We start from the raw sequence: 13280 nt of genomic DNA on the forward strand, positions 1-13280 counted from the left end.
CCAAGAGGAAGCCTATTTTACGCACTCAGGAGTGAAATATGAGGAGTTATTATTACAAAGCATAAATATAGTGAAAGTATTTAAGAGGTCAGTCAGATGTTAAGAACAAGCTCTTCCCATAGTCCTCAAACTGCTTTACCTTTTCTAATATTAATACCCAGTCAGTAAAAGGGGACTGCTGCAACCACAGTAAAGGGGTTTCCTCTAGAAACTTCTTTTTTCAGAAATACACAATAGGAATTGAAGAAATTATGCAAAAAAAAAAAGGGATGTGAAATTTTGCACCTTTCCAGTAAATCCTGTCACAGCATGTGGACTTTGGCGTGTGGGTGAGAGGATTGGTGACTGGGTTTCAGTACCATTTCCACATAATTCCAGCTCACTATAGTGTGACAGGTAAGTAGAAAGGTCCCAAAGAAGTTTTGTACAGTGAGGACATGGACTGTTTCAAAAAAAAATCACATCTTGGAAAGTGCTGCTGAAAAGGAAAACCACTACTGACTCTCATTCAGAGAGCCCCGCCTCCCACACAAAACAGCTGGAGCCCTTTAGTTCGCGCTACATGTTGGATATCATCACTTCCAGGACACATCAAACCAGAGAACCTCAACATTCAGCTACATCAAGCCCACATCTGAGTTTATCACTTAGCCCCACCTGGAAAAGAAAAAAAAAGGGAAAAGATTAGAGAGTACAAGAAGAGGCACAGATTACAGGGACAGCAGAAAGAAGAAAGTGTCCACACCTGGCCAGTAAAATGATCCTGTGGGTTGGCTTGCTCCTGGTCCACTGCTGCTTGTGTCTGACTGGAGCTGGAGGAGAAAGCCCAGGACTGGAGACATGTATGAGGTGCTCTCAGGTAAAAGAATCAACAAGGATAAAATCACATTATCAGCTTATATTATTGTGTTCTATATTAACTTCTGATATTAGTCACTGCTGCTGATGAACTTGTGTAATAATACTTCTTAATATGCCAATTTGGCTGTTTTTAGTGAGTGAAAATAACAGAAATATACAGATGTTTATAATGAGTCCTGTACTTTTACAGCTGTGGTCATTACTGGGGCTGTGATCAAACTTAAATCTGATTTGTGATGATCCAATTCTAATCTCAAAGGCTCTTCAGTTCACATAGAATGAAAACACATGACAGCCAGTTAATGACACTCTGATTCACCTACTGGGAGACAGTTTTACAAAGCTACATCCTGCAAAGCCTCTTCTGCTGAGCTTTTGTTAAAGGAGGTAGTGATACATGCTTTGGTAAATATATCTAATCATTTACTGGAGCCCAAGGAGGAAACAACTGCAAATGTATCTGGGTGGAGGGTGAATAGTCAACACAACATGTTTACTCTTTTTCAGCGACCTGAACTTTACAAGCTTCATTTTCCTTCTTTCTCCTCCCTTGTCTTGCATGCGTACAGTTAAGATAAAGCTCTTTATCATTTGCAGGTTTCTACATGTGTAAGCGCTTAATAGTGTAACTCAGCACCTCGCTGTAGCAAGAAAACAATTGGTGACAGTCGGTTAAAATTCTGAAAGATGAATTCGAGATGTGTTTACAGTCAAAACATCATCAGGTTCTGTGAGGTATCTCATGGGTGGTAGATCAATGGAATTAAAAGATTTCATTTCTTAAAAAAACAATCCAACAAAAAATTCTTGGAACTATTGATGGTTACAAATCACATTCCCCACAACATAAAAATGAAGGCACTGTTTATTCTGGCACAAGGATTTATGAAATATGTTTCATATACTTGACTGGTGAACGAGGATGCATTCCTTCAAGACCACAGTGAATCACATTCCTTCATTATTATTATTATTATTATTATTATTATTATTATTATTATTATTATTATTATTATTATTATTATTACTATTTATATTAACCAAAGACAACTGTGTTACAGTGCTCCAGCTGTGGGGTTAAACACACACACGCACGCACGCACACACACACACACACACACACACACAGGCAGAGTCTTACCTGAAAGGAGCAATGAGGATGTAAAAACTCATTGTTGTCTGGGAATCCCCTGTCCTGCAGAGCTGCTACCTTTGTTCTGTTAAGAGTAACTTTATTGATGAAACTCCTACACAGAATTCACAGAAAAGAGCCTGCCATGAATCACTCTGTGTTTTCTCCTTTTCTTTCTTTTTGCAGGGACTTCACTGCAAGACCAAAGGAGGCTGTGAGTATAGACTTGTTGCCACTTTACACCAGCAGTCATGCATCCCCATTGGGTGTTTACTTGCACAATAACTCAGCTAATATTAGCCGACGAACAGGAAAAACTGATAATGCCTGCATTTGTTGCCTTTATATTTTACTGCAATGTTGCCAAAGCAACTGCATTCAGCATTTAACATAGAATTCAAGGCTGGGTTCAAAAGGTCTGTAAAACAACACAAAGACCATGCCTCTGAACTAAAGTGAGAAACAGTAACCACATTCAAAGATCTTTAAATGAACCCCACCCATAGCATTAAAACGATTTTTTCCTCCCTCACATGCTAAATAAGACCTGATAAAATCCCGATAAGCTTGAGAAGCAGTGCACTGCTGCTATCTGTAATCTCTGCACAAAATACTGAGTGTAAGTGTAAAATGCTAAAGAGAAATTCAAATGCTTTGTATAGCAGACGGCAAAGGTGGGAACGCTGCTGTAGTTTGTTCTCTACAGTGTTGGGAAGGTTACGTTTAAATGTATTCCACTACAGATTACAGAATACATGCCCCAAAATGTATTTTGTAATGTATTCCGTTACAATACTCAATGACAGTAACGTATTCTGAATACTCTGGATTACTTAATATATTAACAAGCTTTTTTACAACTACATGAATGTGATTTATTACTATTACTGAAGGTTACTCGCCATACCAATACCGACCAGATTTTTAAATCTTAATATAAAATGAGTAACAGTAGGGTGGACATTAGGTCAGGCTGCAGTTTTTGCAGCGATCTCGTATAGTAAACTATTCCGCGCGTATATAAAACAGGTCCGCGGCTCTGAACCGTAGTAAAGGGACCTCTGGCAAATACATCAGGTTCATGTCGGGCTCGTAGCCGAAAACTATCTTTACTTTGTTGCCTGGGTCAACTTTGCGAGAGACAGAGAGAGGCGTTGAAAGGCTGCTTCAGGCTGTGTTCATGTTTTCCTGAAACACGAACACAGTGTTCAGTCGAGTCTTAATTATTTACTTACAACTGGACTACCCTGCCCATGAGCCTACATTCTTTAGGGTTATGTCTGTAACACTCTGCCTATTGCTTTCATATTACATAATTTTTTGAATAACATTTAAAAAAAAAGTTCTTCACGTCATTATGCGGGCCGCAAGTAGGGGTGTCACGGGCCGCGAGATTGAGACACAGGCAGTAGAGCGTCTTAATGCGTCTCTTGTTTGGGTTTCCGCCTGCGTGGAATTACCAAAAATAGAGAGGGGACAGTCTAACATATGAAATAGGAAAAGAACGCCATGTAATCCATTTATTTCAAAAAGTAACCGTACTGAATACCACCTTTTAAACGGTAACTGTAACGGAATACAGTTACTCATATTTTGTATCTTAAATACGTAACGCCAGTACATGTATTCCGTTACTCCCCAACACTGGCTCTCTATAAGTAAGTAACAGCATACTTCAAAGATCCTTTTACCCACATTTGGTACACAAAATCCACGCCTTCATTTTCCTCACAAATCCCACAGTGTAACTTTTTCGTTTTTTAAAAAATATTTCTCTGTCCCCGTTGCTGTGCAGATTCATTTCCACGTCCATGCGAGAACCCCGCCGAGAGTCTCAACACCTCCACCGTGTTCCACAACGTCAGCCTTTCCACGGTCATGAAGTGTGAGAGGATGCAGAAGTGCTCGCTGTGGCTCGGAATCAAAGCAGTGGTGCAAATCGCTGGTGCGCAAGTGTGATGGCTTAAAATAGATGGTCCCATATCTGTTTGTATAAAATGCATGTGCTCAAAAATGGCAGCAGTTTTTACAGTTCAAGCAATGAATGAAAATCTGTTTGGGTGAACAGAGGTTTGCTTTGGCACAGGGTCTAGTCTTTGACTTCTCTCAGTCTTATAGCAATGCGAAATTACTGAACCACTGACTCAGTGTGTCACCCTATTAGATTATTTAGTTTGGCCGCTTATTAAAAGCAGCTATTATAGTATTAAAATCCACTTACACTTGAGCTCCATGTTGCAGTGTTTAGTTTGGCACCAAATCATTTTCCATGCACAGTTTACCATCCAGGTTGCTTTTCCCACTTTTTCTTCCTTTATGTCCCACCTCCCAAAGCCCCTGTTATCCACTTATGCTATTGTACTATTTTTAGACAGTTTTCTGGATTTCTTACTTTCAAAAGATAATCTCACTTTCAATCCAAGTGACTAATGCTGGCATTTCAACTATAACATTTCATTGTCTCAGTGTATCACCCTGTGTGTGCACACTGTGTGTGGTCTTTTTCTGCGCTGGAGCACGATGCTTTGGCACCAGAGGCAGTCAGCTTAAGTGGGTTTCCAAAGTGATTTATCTAAGTTCACATGTAAACATGCCCAGAAATCACATTACTCTAATCCCAGTACCGCTTTGATGCTTTTAGCGTACCTGCTTGTTTGATGTCTTGCGAGGAGTCAGTGGACGGCCGATGTCACACTAATCTCTACATGTTCAGTGTGGTGTCTTTGTCTTCTTCACTTAAAGCAGCCTACTTCCTGGTATGGGCTGTACATTTCAGATGTGACTGCTGTTAAAACACTACACCGGAATTTCTTTTGATACTTGGAAGTAATTGGGAGGATTCGGCATTGTTAATTAATTGCTTTCAGAATAAAGCCAAACTGTTTGTTAAACCACAAAATCTTCTTTCTGTTTTCACAGAAGACATAGGTGTGGTGAATCAGTATATCTTAAGGGAAACTTTGACAAAGAGGTGCTGAGTGACTGAAGTTATCGCATGTAATTAATTAAGTTATACATAGAAGGACTTTTTAGTTTTGGAGGACAATCATTAACTAAACAGAGCCCATGCCTCTGTCCTAACACACTCATGCCAACAGATACATGGCACGTGATATTGTTTAATTTCCTCCATCTGACCAAGGTCATTATTCAGTTGTTTTCTTTTCTCCTTATTCAAAACGTCCTTAACAAGGAAGCGCCAAATGGAACTCTTAGGGTGTAGTCAACTCAACCTGAAAACTAATGATGTTAGAGATGATAATCACAGATGACACACCTTAAAGGCATTTGCTGAAGGAAGTCACATTTTATAAAATGCTACGAGCTTCCATGAAAAAAACTTCTGCTTTTGCATGGTAAACATGCCAATTGACACTTCATGTTCCTGATAATGCTGACAACCCATACAGTCTGATAAGGTTTACACAGGAAGACACATTGTCAGACACATCCATCCGTGTGCACAGCGTAATACAGTAAACCTGGTAGATTTCCAGACTATCCGTCTTGGAATTGAGGAAACCCTTTGCTCAGAAAAAAAAGTGCCTAAATAACTTCTTCCTGTATGGCACCTAAAACAGTGCCAACCTGCACCAAAATCAACCATTTAAAAACCGTTTGAATGGCTAACTGGCTGGTGCTGGTTACTGCTACAGCAACTTCAAAACATATTCTGGTTTATGTTTCCACAGACTCCATCCACGGCGTGTCCTTTTGTATCACAACCGCAGGGAGGATGACGGGGTGCAGAACCTTTAGCTTCACAAGGGCATCAAGAGAAAGGATGTCTGGACTGCAGGTAAAATCCCTAGCACAACTGGCATCGCTGGGTGTTTGTGGGACATTAATTAATCCAGAGTGTTATGCTAGAGTAGCTTTTCTGTTAAATGTGCTGTGTGTAGCACTCAAATGTTGCCAACCCAGTAGTGCCTTCCTGCCCTCTTTTGTCTTTCCCTTCCCGCAAATCGGGGAGTTTGCTGATGAGGCAACTCTCGATGTCCTTCCGGTTCCTCTCGTCTTGTGGTCAGGAAAAATACATGACCTTTTTCCACACATCTGGGAGATCCCATTTGCTCTTAAAGGTCACTGGAAAACTGACTCATATGCCATCGTAACCTTCACAAAGGTTACGGAGCTCAAAAGCCTTCCCCAGCTGATGCCCACGATGGTGGAATCGGTGTGTCACATAAACTGTAAACAGAAAGATCATCAAGCATGATAATGTTTTGCGACATACCAAAATTTTGATTGCTGCCGGGTTTGTGGCGTGTCCTCTTTTCGCGTTTAGAGCCACACCCCACTTTGTAGATGATTTTGTAAAATGAAAACAGTGACAGAGGAAATAAAGAGTTCAATGTGGTTAGCATCACCGTGCCTATGAATATTTCCATAGTCTAGCTGGCGTCTTCAGGTCTCTCAGGAAGACACAACAGTGGTCCGGCCAGGCTAACTGGCTTTCCAACTGCTTCTGAAATGGATGTGGTCATTTCAGCATATTTCTATACGGCGCAGCGTTTAACAGACATGTGACAGCTTGTGTGCTTTTACCTGCCTCTTTCCTGCAGGTTGAAATTGAGAACAACTGCACTGAAGTTTCTCCAAACCAACAAGTGCAAGTAACAGTGTCAACAGTCCCAAGTTACTGTGGAATGACCTGGACCAGCACCTATCATACTCCAGGTAGGATTACATGCACTTTGTCCATGTGTTTGCATAATTATGCAAACACAGACTGAAGGGCATATGACTGTAACCATGGGTAACTAATAAACAGTGTTACACAACCAGCCCTGCCAAGTATTTCCTTGTAACTGGTAGAAAAAAACAAACAGGAAACCTCATAGTGTGTTCCACTGCTCTGCAATGATGAATGTCAGTGATTCAAAGAGTGTAAACATCTTAAGTGAGTACTGTGTAAAAACTACTCCCACATGCGTGATGACACGTGAATGACAGGAATTTATTTACGCATGAGTTGTTTCTTTTTTAAGTGCTTCACTTTTCTCAACAGGATGCAGTCATGAAGATTTTAGAAGACATGTTCCGGAGTGCATCAGTAAGTGTAAATATGCTCGGGATCTGCTTTCTCCTTACATGTTTTAGTTAATGCAGTGGAGTGAAATAAAATATCAAATATGCAGTATATATGCATTTTTAGGGCTTGTCCTCTTCTCCTCACCCCAAACCGGTTGCCCTTCTCTGAGCCTAGTTCTTCTGGAGATTTCTTCCTGTTAAAAGGGAGATTTTCCTTCCTGCTGTTGCCTCATAGAGAGTTGTTTGATTGTTGGGGTTTTCTCTGTGTTATTGTAGAGTCTTTACCTTACATTACAAAGCATCTTGAGGTGAATGCTGTTGTGATATGTATATAAATATATATGTAATATCTATATAAATAAAATGTAACTGAATTATTCAACTGGACCTTTTTGTTTTAATTGTCGGACTGTTTCACGTCTCTTTCAGCTGGCAGACTGTCGTACAAAGTAAACCCAGACAAGAAGGAGCTGAGCGTAAATGTTTCAGACATGCTCAACGATCACAACTATCACCTCCGACTCTGCCGAAAGGATTTCATCTGCTCTGGCACAGGGGCTTATATGCTGGTGAGACTCTTATTGGAATAAATATGAATGGAATCAGTGCAATTATTTGTGTTCTTCAATAATATGAATATATATAAAGTGAGATCTGTGAGAGATGGGGTAATGTTCCATTATGTGACAGTTCAAGAAAAGTGTAACAGGTCTAAGCCACACTTGTGGACTTTCCTCCTCAAGTGAGTCATTGGGTTATTCCCTGTGTGATTCTAAATTTAAATGTACTCACTCAATAAACTGCTTAACGATCATATAACTGACAATCAGGACAGCGCAGTATTCCCTGAACAAAGGGGCAACTGAAACAGTAAGGATCAAAAGTCAAAATGTGCACAGTGAACACAAGAACCATCATTAACTGCCACCCAGACAGTCATTCCACAAATAATCAAAGGCTGTTCTCATTTTCTAGATAAAGAAGGAGCAACCCATAAAGAGTGCCACCTTCCCATACTCTCGACCTTTGCCTTGCCTCTGCATTGAGGTAATGCTATGACTCCCGGTCTTTAATCACGGTTTGAGTTTCTGCCATAAATTCCACAAAAGACCTTCAATAATCACTGATAAATTCATCACAGGGCTGGTCAGCGGTGATGGACGCCCCAAGAGTCCAGGTCTGCCCGTTCAAAGACCGTGAGTCCCATTGTTCATTCAAACAGATGACAAAATTGCCAGCGTGTGCTGTAGCATTTGAAAGCTGACAATGTATCATAACCATCCAAAATCCTATGACTTCATTCGCCTGCAGGTGTTGAGGAACTGTGGTTTGGAATCACCTTTGATCCACTGGAGGAGACTCTGTTATGGGAGCCTGCTTGCCCAATTACAGCTACGGCTGCATTGTGTCAGATGAGAGATGATGGCATCTGTGTGGATTTGCCACATTCCTCCCAGAATGTTACCAGAGAAAAGGTACACACCTTTTGGATATTTATAAAGGGAGCTTTCTTAAGCTTGGTTATCCTTACAAATCGCTTAAGTGTAATTAAGCCGAAGCCCTTGTTAGGCAACATTGCACATGAGCACACACATACAAGCCAGAACTCTCACTCAGTTTACGAAGAGGCTTGACAGAGGTTTGAACAACCTGAAAGTCATGTGCCTGGTTGTATCTGAGAGATGAGTCACAGAAAATGCAGAAAAAATGCGGACACGTCAGCTTGAAGTGGAAAATCATGACTGATCTGATTTCAGATGTAGCTTGTAGTTGCAGTTGTAACCTCTTTAAAAGGTGGAAGCCTCAAACGATCACATAAAAGTACATAAAAGTACAACATAAATGTTGAGCTGTGTTTCTTGTTTATATAAGTCAAGCCAGACCTACATATAAAGTATATCGGGAGAATGAAGGGAAACCCTAAAGGAGTCCTTATTTTGACACAAGACATTTAGGCTGAAGGGATACTTGGGAAGACTTAGGCAGATGCTTCACTTGAAAGACAAATATAGCTCTTTGAATCTAAACACAATATGAGTCACCCAGGCTAATGATTTAGGTCATCACTTGTGTAACTGCAATTCTTTATTTATAAGAACTTGTGATTCATTCACAAATACTTCTTTATTGCTTTTTCAGATAGCATTCTCTAAGGTGGATCCCCATGATCGACTGTGCGTCAAGGTAACAATCTTTCTTTCGCTCTTTTCATTCCACAAATTTCACTAGGGCATGTCAACTTGATACGCTAGCAACAGTGAAACAAACAAAACCGTTTTTTGTTGCTTTCTGTATTTGATTACAAAATGACCTTTGCACAACATTAGCATAATGCAACGCAAATATCAGAACTGACCTGACAGTTCAGATGACTGAGATCATCTTGGTATAGTGTGACATCTTTAAAAATGCTAAGATTGAGAAGATATATTTAATTTCTTGGTCAGTGTGTGACATTACTGCTGTAAGTTGGCTTATTAAGCTAGCTGACTCATTATGGAAAAACTCTATGGCTATCCTAATAGCATGCTATGTGCCATGTTATGTTTTAATTTTATCAGGATTTTATCAAGTTCTTTCTTGTCACTTGGAAGTCATCTTGAAATGCGTAGTTATTTTGAGCCATTACCTAAACTAACGTATATTCTGATGGTCCCTGGTAGTTAAAGACTGCACGTATAGAACTAACAACCAAATAGGCTTAAAAAGCCATGATACTATGATATCATCGTTTACTCTTCTGATGCCATGAGTTTGTCATTTTTGCTATCATTTTTAAAAAACAAAACCAATATGCCCACTGACATTCTCCGGCTCAGAAAGCTAGCGACAATCCAGGTCACAAACACTCAGACAAGGAGGCTCTAATTATCCATACCCTTCATTACAAAAGCAGGAAACTGCCTACAAGAAGCAATGCTGCTGGGTTGCAATTCTTACACATGCAAGTTTTTGCATTTGCACTAACTCAGTAATAAACAACATGTATTTATTTAATACTAGAGTTCTTGTTATTATTATATCAGCTTCCTGTTATTGGCTCAATAACAGGAAGTTGTGATCAAATCTGCATTTCAGAAGTGAGAGTTGAGTCCTAAACGCAAAGCAGAAGTATCATTATTAGACTGTTGAACTATTTTCTATGGGTGTGCAACAATGATTTTAGTAAGCTCTCTTAAAACTAAGAGTAATGTGTTTGATACAACAGCTCGATGAAGAATGCTCAAAAATGTTATTCTGTCTTCATCAGTTTACTGCAGGCTCTCAGTCCTGGACCAGGTGCCCCTTTGCTGATGGGAGACTCCAAGGTGTGACTTATTATTTTCTTCAAATTTTTGCTAATTACATCATGAGTATTTTTTGCGATGCTCTGATGGTCTATGGCAATGTATTGACCCTACTGTGTTCACATGTTCTATAATGGATGTCTGTAATGATGATAATAATCTTTATGCATGGTGGTGCTGTATGATGATATCTTTAAAAATTCAGCATGGGAGTTGGTTACAACAAGAACAGAGGGGCGTGAAGAAGTGAAGATGCTGTCACAGATCTCTGCAAACTTTTCTGTGGAGTTGTGCGTGAAGTCCGAGGGATCCCCTGAGTGTCAGACCATTGAAACACACAACGTGCAGGTGGTAGGTGCAACACATTCCCAGCGCAGACGGCACTTTTTAGAAAAATAGAAAAATATCTTGTTGCAGATTTCTTCGACAGAGTTCTAGCTCATCATTAGATCTGATGAGTCTAAGTAAGAGTGGCAGAACAAATGTCTGTTCGCTCCCTGCATGCAATAAACTTTTGCCCTAAAACATCCTATGTGTGCAGTTTTTTTTGAAGCAGCCTGCCACAGCACGCTTACACAGATTGTGTTCCAACTTTTTGTCGTACATGATCCCTGTTTATTGCATGTTGCCTTTTTCGTTGCTAGGAAACTTCACATTTTCTTGAAGGTGTCGTGACTTTTAAAAGTTATTTGCTATCAACAGAACAAAAAAGGTAGTAATTACATCTTTTACAATACGCTTTCCAGCAATCAAAAGGGATCTGTCAACAGATTAGCAAGACCTAGTGTGCAACAAGATATCTTTCTCCTGAACGCATCATGGTTATTATCACATCAAAGAAACAGGAAAAAACAGAAACCATGACAACTTCCATATCGCCTGCAGGAAAAATTTCATATCTTTTGTCTTTTTTCTCAGGAGAAACAAAAAGCTGTTGATTTAAATCTGAAAGGGGCGTCCTGCAACTCATGTCTTCAGGTATGTTTGTGTAGTAGATCCTTTGACTTCTTTGCACTTCCTATTTAAAAAAAGACTGTTGCTTTAATATATCCTTTTTATTTGCACAGGTAAAAAGGCTTGATGTGGAGTATGCTGCCACAGCCATCCACTGTCTGAAGCTGTGCAGTAAGTATGATTTCTGCTAGAGCTGCTTCCCATTAAAATACGTTCTGCTCTTCATTTCTGCTTCTGTGTAGTCTAACCAAACTTTTCCTTTACTATTTTTCTCATAAAATTTTGTAAACCTTAGGCGATGCACCAGTTTTGAAATGTAAATAGTTTCCAGTACAGTAACACAGCTTGCGTTTATTGCCATGGGAATTCTGAGGTGGTATAATTGCAAATGCATGTGCATCTGAAGTTTGGTGTCTTGGCATCATTTTGAAAAATAAAAGGATGCTTTGTTGTGCGTGCAATGCTTAATGATACTATTATGTTCAAGATGAAAGGTTCTGTGGAAAATAAGAAGTACCAGTTTTTCCTTTACATATAATTGGGGATTCAGTCATTTGAGAAAGTGCAGAGAGCAAGATGCAAACCAAATGGATCATCTAACAAACTGTAAATTTTCTTTGCAGGTGACTCATCACCTCTTCGTTCAGACTTGACCTGGGTATTTGTGCTGACTGGTGTTTGCCTCTTTGGAGTAATATGTGTCACTCTGGTGCTTCATGTCCTATTAACAGGTAGGTTGAAAAGTTATTTGGCTAGGTGTCAGGCTACCATTTTATTTTATTTGGGGACATACTGTGATGTAGGCCCTTTTCCAGTCCCTGCCCATCAAACTCAAAGATTTTGCAGCGTGCTCTGGTATATGCAGGCTTCGTGTTTGACTCTTTGCAAGGGAGTAAATGCTGAGTTTGCCTCAGTAAACTAGGCTGGTTAATAATGTCCTAATGTTAACACTCATTTCTAGCTTTTCCTTTCCATCTTAGATGTTTGATTATTCAAATTTGCCTTCCTCTCTTTATGGATGGATAGACAGTAGCACCCAATTGCAATCGGCCGACATTTGAATGAAAAGCAGCCACGGAGTTTGTCATTTTATTGATTTGCTTCCTCATCACATTTCCCCCGTCTTCTATTGTAGTGCATCGGAGAAGGAAGCAGAAAATAACCGGAGTCCGTAACGGTGAAAAGCAAATAGGTACGATTATGACTTCATTTGCTTAACCCATACGATACAGATTTTCTTTTCTTTTACCCGTGCGCATATCTTAGCATATTTCCTGTTTTGTTGCAGATCCCCCTCCCACCTGTCTGGTGTCTGTGTTACAAACTCAGCCGGTTGTCCACGGTGGGGTCTTCATACCTGATTCACCGCAGTGCGGAAACAACGAGAAGGCCAACTTACTCTCTGAATGACCAAAGTGTGAGGCATAAAGATGTTACAAAAGCAACTAAGTTCTCTGTTGAATTCAGTATATATTGTAGGCACTGACATTTCAAACGGTATGTAGCTTTCTGCAGAGGTGCTGGTTTGTATGCTTGTTCTAGTTACTGGCTAATGTATTTTGTGTGGTTGTGTTTGTTTGGGAGAAAGTTGTTTTAAAGGTAAAATTTCATTTAATCTTGCAGCTACAAAGGTTTTTGTTTCAAAATGTTTATTTTCAATAAAAAAGGCAAAATACAAAATGCTGTTTTAATTATTGTTTAAATGCACCATTATTATATCATTTAACCCTATTTTTTCACAACATTGTTTTCGTCAAATCTAATATAATCGCAATACATTTGCATTAAAACACTTGCAGTCATTAACACCGACTTCACCTCAACACCAAAAGCTTACAAGCCTTATACTTTATTTTGCTGCTCCATATCTATTTATGTCCTTACAGTTTTATAAACACTTTGCTCTTTATGTTCAGCAGCTGTTTCCCAGTTTTCAGTGAAAGTTTCCATGTCACTGCTTGTGCACCTGCTCACATGAGCCAGAGCTGCTGATAGCTGTGTTTCCTTTTAAC

General features: G+C 39.7%; 1 protein-coding gene across 1 annotated transcript; it reads left to right on the forward strand.

Annotated features, from left to right (window-relative positions):
* The first annotated feature begins 247 nt into the window (after window positions 1-247).
* On the forward strand, window positions 248-12936 carry LOC113009691 (putative interleukin-17 receptor E-like). Its single transcript, XM_026148151.1, has 18 exons — window positions 248-859; window positions 2180-2207; window positions 3789-3938; window positions 5686-5792; window positions 6559-6673; window positions 7005-7049; window positions 7457-7596; window positions 8003-8074; window positions 8169-8223; window positions 8339-8502; window positions 9167-9211; window positions 10278-10335; window positions 10520-10665; window positions 11233-11292; window positions 11382-11439; window positions 11892-11999; window positions 12404-12460; window positions 12557-12936. Exons 1-18 carry the CDS (start codon window positions 758-760, stop codon window positions 12676-12678), a joined length of 1632 nt encoding a protein of 543 aa, XP_026003936.1. The 5' UTR covers window positions 248-757; the 3' UTR covers window positions 12679-12936.
* The last annotated feature ends 344 nt before the right edge of the window (window positions 12937-13280 follow it).

This window comes from Astatotilapia calliptera, chromosome 17, assembly GCF_900246225.1.
Source record: "Astatotilapia calliptera chromosome 17, fAstCal1.2, whole genome shotgun sequence".
Classification (NCBI taxonomy): Eukaryota; Metazoa; Chordata; class Actinopteri; order Cichliformes; family Cichlidae; genus Astatotilapia; species Astatotilapia calliptera.